This window comes from Carcharodon carcharias, chromosome 6, assembly GCF_017639515.1.
Source record: "Carcharodon carcharias isolate sCarCar2 chromosome 6, sCarCar2.pri, whole genome shotgun sequence".
NCBI lineage: Eukaryota > Metazoa > Chordata > Chondrichthyes > Lamniformes > Lamnidae > Carcharodon > Carcharodon carcharias.
Window position 1 is genome coordinate 25,426,655 of NC_054472.1, and position 8,692 is coordinate 25,435,346.

The following is an 8,692-nucleotide window of genomic DNA, read 5'->3' on the forward strand; positions in this document are numbered from 1 at the left end:
GGGCGGGGGTTACTGATTCACAGGGGGTGGAGTTACTGACTCATAGGGGAGGGGCGGGGGTTACTGATTCACAGGGGGTGGAGTTACTGACTCATAGGGGAGGGGCGGGGGTTACTGATTCACAGGGGGTGGAGTTACTGACTCATAGGGGAGGGGCGGGGGTTACTGATTCACAGGGGGTGGAGTTACTGACTCATAGGGGAGGTAGGTTAAAGACCCCCATGGGAGGGGGCAGGGAAGGGGCGGGGTTACGTCTGACGGGCAGGGGAGGGGGCGGGACAAGCTCCTAACGGTCACCCTTCCAGGGCAATGACGCAAAACCGGAAATACGCAGGGCGGAAGGCGGAAAGGCTATTTGGTGCATGCGTACTTTGCAAAGGCCTGGTTTCTGTGGCAGGTGAAGGCTGTTTGGATAAGAGTGAGTGACTGGCTCAACTTCTCAAGATACGAACTCTCAAACCGCTTCTCGGGAATGGCTGATTGGGCAGGACTCTTAAGCCAATCTCCCTGCCTGTCCTTTATGAGCCGGCTGTGCTCGGGTTCCGGCCTCGCAGGCAGGTCTGGCCGGTAACCTTGGAGCGGCTTCCCAGGGTCAGAGGAGCTGCACGGGGAGTAGCCCAGCCGGAGCCGCGGCTTTCCCCCGCTCACTCCCCAGTAGCCGCTCTCTGGATGACGGTGAACAACGCGGTGGGACAAGGAAGGCTGGGCCTGCCTATCAATGTCGTGGGGAAGGTGAAGGCAGCCCCGGGAACGGTGGGGGAGAGATGAGGGCGGGGCGTCCCCCGGGGAATGAGAGAAGTGTGGGGGGGAGGAAAGGAGGGGGCGAATGAGAGGGGTGTGTGGGGGGTGGGGTGGGGGAGAGGGCGAATGAGAGGGGTGTGTGGGGGGAGGAAGGGAGGGGGGCGAATGAGGGGTGTGTGGGGGGGGAGAGGGCGAATGAGAGGGGTGTGTGGGGGGGGAGAGGGCGAATGAGAGGAGGGTGTGGGGGGAGAGGGCGAATGAGAGGGGTGTGTGGGGGGGAGAGAGGCCGAATGAGAGGGGTGTGTGGGGGGAGGAGGGAGCGAATGAGAGGGGTGTGGGGGGAGAGGGCGAATGAGAGGAGGGTGTGGGGGGAGAGGGCGAATGAGAGGGGTGTGTGGGGGGGAGGAGCCGAATGAGGGGTGTGTGGGGGGGAGGAGGCGAATGAGAGGGGTGTGTGGGGGGGAGGAGGCGAATGAGAGGGGTGTGTGGGGGGGAGGGGGCGAATGAGAGGGGTGTGTGGGGGGGAGGGGGCGAATGAGAGGGGTGTGTGGGGGGGAGGGGGGCGAATGAGGGGTGTGTGGGGGGGAGGGGGCGAATGAGAGGGGTGTGTGGGGGGGAGGGGACGAATGAGAGGGGTGTGTGGGGGGGAGGGGGCGAATGAGAGGGGTGTGTGGGGGGTGGAGGGGGCGAATGAGAGGGGTGTGTGGGGGGGGAGGGGGCGAATGAGAGGGGTGTGTGGGGGGGGGGATGAGAGATGGGGAGATCCACCCAGGGGGTGGGGGCAGGCGGTGGAGGAAGAGGTACTTGAGCCACATGCAAATTCATGTGAGGAAAGGCAGATTAGGGAGGTGAACATGTGGCTGAGTGAATGGTTTGTGGAAGAGTTTTCTGGCAGCAGTATTGGGAATGGAGGAAACTGTACTGTTGGGATGGTCTTTCCCCGAACTAGGCTGGGACCAAAGACCAATTGTGAAGTATAAATAGGGTGGTCACTACAATTTTTAACTAGTAAATGAGAGAGCGGGCTCAGGTGAAAAATCGAACCGTTTGGAAGCAAATAAAAGGAAAGAGGTCATGTAACAATTGGTTGTGCTTTAGGCAGTGCAGGAAAAGGGATAACTAAAGGGCATAAAGCGAACAAACTGGGAGAGACATTAGAAATGTGAATTAATCATTACAGCTGAAGGACAGGTTAGGATATGTGGCCCAAATAATCTATCTTTACACAAATGCATGGGGTAAAGGAACAAATTGAATGAATTGCTGGCACAAATTCAACTTTGAGGGTATGACATGGCAACCATTAAGAAAAAGCTGCAAGACTGGGAACTAAATATACAAGTTGTAAGTTTGACAGAAAAATAGGGAAAATGGCCAAGGGAGAGGTGCAGCCTTAATAATTCAATGAAATCACTTGCATGATAAGCGAAGATATAACAAGCAGCAAGCAGGCATTGGAGATTTTGAGTAGAAGAAAGAATGTAGTAGGAATACAAATAGTCATTTGGTAGTACAGGACTTGAGTATTGCTGAAAAAAGAGACACTGGTGAAGCTTTTCATCTTGCACTCATCAGGACAGATGCAAGAATGCCAAATTTCAAAGGGAGCAGCAATTTATATTGCATGAGAGAGGGTGCTGATTGGTTGGCAAGTTAATTGGTTGAGGTGTTGCTATGGAGAATGCACCAGAGGAATATATCCAGGATATTCACCATTTTTATATCAAACGATAGCCCGGGGGCCATTTGTTCCTCAGTCCTTTGGCTTTGTCAGGGGGCAGATGGTGATGGTCCCTGAGGTTTTGGGAGGAGGAAGGGGTAGGTGTGGATCCTTGGGGACTTGGTGGGGTGAGGCTCCTTCAAGTACTGAGAAGGAAGGTCGTGCTTGGTGGTCTGATTTCAGTTAGTTATTTAAAAGTTTCACTATTATGGGTTTATTAAACCCATCCTAATTACATTGATTTCTTCCAATGATGGGGATATAATGCAGAAGTTCTGAATGACCATTTATTTTTTCCTTTCCTCCACCCTCACCCAGGTAAACCATGTCTTCTGCTGTGATTGCCAAGCCTGCGATGAGAGGCCTGTTGGCCAAACGTCTACGGTTTCACCTGGCTGTGGCTTTTACTTTAGCTTTTTCCGTAGCTGGTGCTTTCAAGGTAATCTTGCTGCTATTCAAGTATTTCAGCTAAAAGTTTACTATATTTTTTCTTCTCCTCCCCCCGGCTCCACTCCCCTAATAATAACGGCATTGCAGTAGTCCATTGAACTGTATAATAAAGTGGGACATTTTTTCAGCAAATAAGAGTTGTAATTACTTTTTAATGTATGGTCTGACAGAACGCAGCATTGATATGTTAAAGGCAAATTGTGTTTGGCTAACTTGATCGAACTCTTTGAAGTAGTAAAGTAGACAGGTCTGGATAGTGCAGTTGATGTGAATATGGACTTCAGAAGGTGTTTGACAGAGTACTGCATAGACTTGGTAGCAAAGTCAAAGCTCAGGATTAAAGGGATATGGCAGTATGGATACACAGTTGACTAAGGGACAGAAAGCAGAGAAATGGTTGGTTGTTTTTCAGATTGAGAAGTTTACAGTGGTGCTTCAAATATATATGAGCATGATGTCAAAGTTTGCAGATGTTATGAAATGTAATAAATAAAGAGGATTGTAACAGATTTCCAAGAGGATTTGGGCAGACATATGGCAGATGAAATTTCAAAAGGGGTGCAGGAACAGATTTGGAGATTATGTAAAGAAATCTTTGAATGTGGTAAGCCAAGTTTAGAAGGCTGTAAAAATATAGAATTGTTGGCTTTATTAAGAGCACAAAGTAAGGAATTAATGCTAAGGCTTCATAAGGCCTCAACTGGAGTATTGTGTTCATTTCTGGGCATCACACTTTTGGAAGGATGTCAAGGTCTTGGAAGCTGTAGAAGAGATTTACCAGAAGATACTAGGAATGAGGGAGTTCAGTCACAAGGAGAGACTGGCAAAGCTGGGGCTGCTTGTAGTGCAGATAAGGTTAAGAGGAGTTTGATTGCAGTGTTCAAAATCATGAAGGGTTTTGTCAAGAGTAAATAAGGAGAAACTGTTTTTAGTGGTTGTAGGGTTGATAACCAAAGGACACAGATTTAAGATGATTGGCAAAAGACCCAGAGTTGTCTTGAGGAAACGTTTTTGACAGTGGGTTTGCCCAATGAAAGCAGATTCAGTAGTAACATGAGAATTGGTTAAATTTTCAGGGGACTGATTCATTGGATAGCTGAACCAAAGAGCTGGCATAGGCATGATGGGCTGAATGGCCTTTTTCTGCATTGCCTCATTCTTTTTTTTGTATAGGTTGCTGTATTTTGGATTTTGTGTATTCTTGGGTACATTTCAGTAAGATTGAGATTTGTAATAGTTGCAGTAAGGACATAAAAGGTCAAGAATGAAGATGTTTCTTCACACAGTTTATGAACAGATCTGTTCTTGACATTTACATCATTCTTGCCCTAACTGATGAGGCATATTTGATGTGAGATAACCCATAATAGTATTTATTAATGATGCTTAGGAGTTTATCAGGAGTGATGAGCAAGGTGCTGATTTTGGTAATGTGTAATGACATCCATGCTTCTCTAATTCTGGCTTCATGCACATCCTCAATTTTAGTTGCTTTACCTTGGCAGCAGAACTGCCAACTGCCAAGGTCTTAAGCACTGGAATTTTGACCCAGACCCTTGACTCAGATCATTTCTAAATTTGTACAAAAATAGGCTGGAGCTTTCAAGCATGAGCTGTCATGCCCTGTTTTATGCTGCTGTTTATATATGCCTAAGTTGGTAGAAATGCTTAAAGTGTAACCTTGTCCTATTTCTTAAACCGTTGCAGTTCATAGTGGGTGATTCCAGGAAGAGAGCATATGCTGACTTCTATAAGAAATATGATGCCATGAAGGCATTTGAAGCCATGAGGGATGCTGGTGTGTTTGAAAGTGTGAAACCAAAGAAGTAAATTAAATTCTTGCAAAGGTAACGCTTTCAACTGCAATTAAATGTGACAATAGGTTGACTTTGTGTCTCAACAGCTCTTTAAAGCAGAATGTTGCAGTTGAAGCAACTTTCATGTCGACATTTTTGAGAAGGGAAATAAATTGTGCAGTCTTTTTGAGAAACAAGGGAAGGACCAGCTCCAAGTTAATAATTTGAGTCAAGGATGTTGCTATTTTAATATATTTACTAAAACTAGCACTGAAGAATTTATTTTTTATGGTGGAATAGAATGCAATGACTGTTGTATCCCTTTCCCAGTAGGCACTGCACTCCTCACCAAGGCTGATGTCACAAAAAGGGCAGGATCTGTAACTTGGTTCCTGAAGGCACAGCTTATGATTAGAACATTTAGTGTCATAGTCAGCCAAAATATTGCTGTGATACTCCCAACTAGCACTGTCCACTATTAATGAGACTTGCCCTTGCCTGTTTAATGGCGAGGTTCGTTGGAATTGGGCGGTGAAAACGGGGCAACATCCTCTGCAGGGCATCCGGTGCCTGAGTGAGCAGGTTAAATGACTGGTCGAGGAGTTAGAAGTTGGAGGATTCTGAAATTAACAGTGTACCGATTGAACATTGAATTTAATCATTCTAACTTACACAATGTCAAATCAGATACAGAAAGGGAAGGAAAGATTGGATTATAAGGAAAAGCAAATATACTTTTACAAATAAATTTCAAATAAAACCCAAGGAAATAAGACTCCACACTTGTAATAGTTAAGATCAGGTGATTAGCAATGATTAACACATGCTGTTAAGTCTTTGTGGCGACATCAACTGTACAAGAACTTCAGACCACTTGATGCATTTGACTGGGGAACCACAGAGCGAGATGCTATTTTTGCAAAGCCAATACTGCATCTCTTCGATTTCCCTGTTTAATCATGCGTTAGCCCTTGCCCAAGGTTGCTGTGATACTTGTATATTTTTAACAGCAGCGCTATTAGCCTCATTGTTATTTTGGCAGCAACAGTAATTTTTGGGCCATAGTTTTGAAGGGCCAAGTGCACATTTTTCCCCATTTTTTTCCCTATTCAAACAATGTCCCTGAACATTATTGGTGTGGGAAGGTGCCAAACAAAGGCTCAGTGATTTGTAAGGAAAGGGATTAATTCAAGGAAGAGTTATCACCAGGCTGTGCTTACTGTAGCTTCCTTTTAGGCAACTCTGATCATCTTGGCATAGCAGTGGGACAGGTTGACTGCAGGTCATGTACAAATGTCTGGCAAGTAGACTATTGCACAATCAGCAATATTGTGTGTGAAAGACCTCAATCATAAACAGCCTTGGCATATATTGAGTGAGTTTTAAATTTGCTAAGACACAGCCAGTAGTGCAGTTCTTACCTTTTTAGGTAAATGGGTAGGATTGTTAGCTTTTGCCACTGCTATACAAGTATTCAAAAGTTTAACACAATATTGGAGAGATACTGTTCTTGTCATTTCATAGAGGACGGACAATATAGAGATATAAAAATACATGGAAAAACTCAGTAGGTCTGACAGCATCTGCAGAGAGGAATACAGTTAACGTTTTGAGTCCGTATGACTCTTCAACAGAACTAAGGAAAAGTAGAGAGCTGAAATATAAGCTGGTTTAAGTGGGGGCGTGGAACAAGTAGAGCTGGATAGAGGGCCAGTGATAGTTGGAGATAGCCAAAAGATGTCATAGACAAAAGGACAAAGAGGTGTTGACGGTGATGGAAAAAAGGGGGATTGGAAAGGGGATGGGGATGGAGGAGAGACTTCATGATCTCAAGTTGTTGAGCTCAATATTCAGTCCGGGAGGCTGTAAAGTGCTTATTCAGAAGCTGAGGTCCGATCCCCCTTTTTTCCAATAATTTATATAGATTTTTTCTTTTCCCACCTATTTCCATTATTTTTAAATGTATTTCCATCCATTGTTTTATCTCTATCTTTTAGCCTATTTTGATCCCTTCCCCCCTCCCCACCCCCACTAGGGCTATCTGTACCTTGCTCATCCTGCTTTCTACCCTTAATGTCACCTATAAGCATATTTCTTAGCTAATATCACCACCGTCAACACCTCTTTGTCCTTTGTCTATTACATCTTTTGGCTATCTCCACCTGTCACTGGGCTTCTACCCAGCTCTACTTGTCCCACCCCTTAAACCAGCTTATATTTCACCTCACTTCTATTTTTCCTTAGTTCTATTGAAGAGTCATACGGACTCGAAACGTTAACTGTATTGCTCTCTGCAGATGCTGTCAGACCTGCTGAGTTTTTCCAGGTACTTTTGTTTTTGTTTTGGATTTCCAGCATCCGCAGTTTTTTGCTTTTATATGGAGATTGTACTTGGACGAACATCTTCATTCCGGGAAAATCACAGTTGCTATTCTTGTATACATCATTAATACTTTTTTCCTCGATTGCAACAAAAATGAGCTTCTTGTAATGTTAAATGTAAAATTATTAAAGTTTAAGCTTGTTCATATCTTTACTGCTTTTTGAAAGACCTTTAAAATGTGATTGATGGTAGAATATTGAGTTGATCCTACATGCAGCAGCTTCCATTTTGAGGTAGAAGACTTGATGTTGATCTCCATCCCTGAATTGTATTAATATGAATTTTTAAAACTTCTTTTAAAACAGGAAACTTGGAACGAGTGATTGGATTGCTCCTCCGATACACACTGGGAAATGGAGACGAAAGGATATACTTTGTGCATTCTACACCTGATGTATAAATAAAACATTTAATTTTCTGACTGTTAACGCTTGTATGTGGATTTTGCTGTTTTGAAGCACAGAACATCTTTCCAATTTTTAAATTTTACAACTTGCTAAAACCCAATCTTGCTCTACAATAATTCCTGGAGTAGTGGAATGCTGAATTCTGTGTGCTGAGTTATTGATGTTTGGATGGAGGGAGGTGTGGCAGGTGATAAAATGGTAAAAAGGAATGCTATGATATTTGTTCTATTTATTGATGCAAGTGTCTTTAGTAAAGAATCTGTTACCTTAGGAAGCAGTTTTGCAAAGTTTAAAACTAGAATATAGAAATAGCCTGCACATCTAAAATGCACTTCTGTGCATGTTCACTGGTAGAGTGACGGTAATTGTTGTAAGTTAAATTGTTTATCATTTTAAAAAATGAGGTAAATTTTAACCCTTGTCTGCCTGATCTCTGGAGCACCAACAAGGTGCCCACAGCTTGTCAGTGGTATGTCAATGAGGCCTCTTCTCAAAATGGATTGGGCCCTACAGTCTGAGGGATGAGGTACATACCAAATGATTTAAATCTACCCCCAGATGAGCTAAATGAACAAGACTATTCAGATTTAGCCTATCAAAACAGAAAATGAAAAATACTTGGCAAGTCAGGCAGCATCTTTGTAAAGAGAAATAGAGTTAATGTGAAAGGTAGTTTGACTTATTGTCAGAAATTTTTTTCTGGTTCTGGCAAAAGATCATTAACCTGAAACATTTCCTCTGTTTATCTCTCCACAGATGCCGCCTGACCTGCATATTTCCAGCATCTGCAGTGTCTTAACATAAGAAATAGGAATGAGTAGGTCTTTCAGCTCCTCAAACCTGCTTTCATTTAATATGATCATGACTGATCTGCCTCAACTCCACTTTCCTGCCTCATTCCCATATCCCTCAATTCCCTGTGAGAACAAAAATCTATCTCTGCCTTCAATATACTCAACCATGTAGCATCCATAACCCTATGGTAGAGAGAACACCAAAGATTCCACAACCTTTTGATTGAAGAGGTTTATCCTCATCTCAGTCTTAAATGATTGACCCCTTATTGTGAGGCTGTACCATGATGTTCTAGATTTCCCAGTTAGGGGAACAATCTCAGTTTCTACCCTGTCAAGCCCTTTCAGAAACTTGTATGTTTCAATGAGGTTACCTCTATTCTTCGAAACTCCAGACAGCA

The 8,692-nt window shown here is 43.8% G+C and overlaps 1 protein-coding gene across 2 annotated transcripts; it reads left to right on the plus strand.

The window, feature by feature from the left end:
* Window positions 1-282: 282 nt before the first annotated feature.
* LOC121279002 (cytochrome c oxidase subunit 6C-like) lies at window positions 283-7,518 on the plus strand. 2 transcript variants are annotated; one of them, XM_041189717.1, is made up of 4 exons: window positions 283-418; window positions 2,780-2,900; window positions 4,619-4,758; window positions 7,396-7,518. In XM_041189717.1, exons 2-3 carry the CDS (start codon window positions 2,787-2,789, stop codon window positions 4,739-4,741), a joined length of 237 nt encoding a protein of 78 aa, XP_041045651.1. In that variant the 5' UTR covers window positions 283-418; window positions 2,780-2,786; the 3' UTR covers window positions 4,742-4,758; window positions 7,396-7,518. The 2 variants fall into 2 exon arrangements, with proteins under 2 accessions (XP_041045651.1, XP_041045653.1); XM_041189719.1 differs by lacking the exon at window positions 283-418 and adding an exon at window positions 465-732.
* Window positions 7,519-8,692: the final 1,174 nt, after the last annotated feature.

What these genes read in the sequence shown, in the direction of transcription:
- LOC121279002 (XM_041189717.1), top strand. Translation starts at nt 2,787, where the DNA reads ATGTCTTCTGCTGTGATTGCCAAGCCTGCGATGAGAGGCCTGTTGGCC. An exon ending in CCGTAGCTGGTGCTTTCAAG is followed by an intron (nt 2,901 to 4,618) that starts GTAATCTTGCTG and finishes AAACCGTTGCAG; the next exon opens with TTCATAGTGGGTGATTCCAG.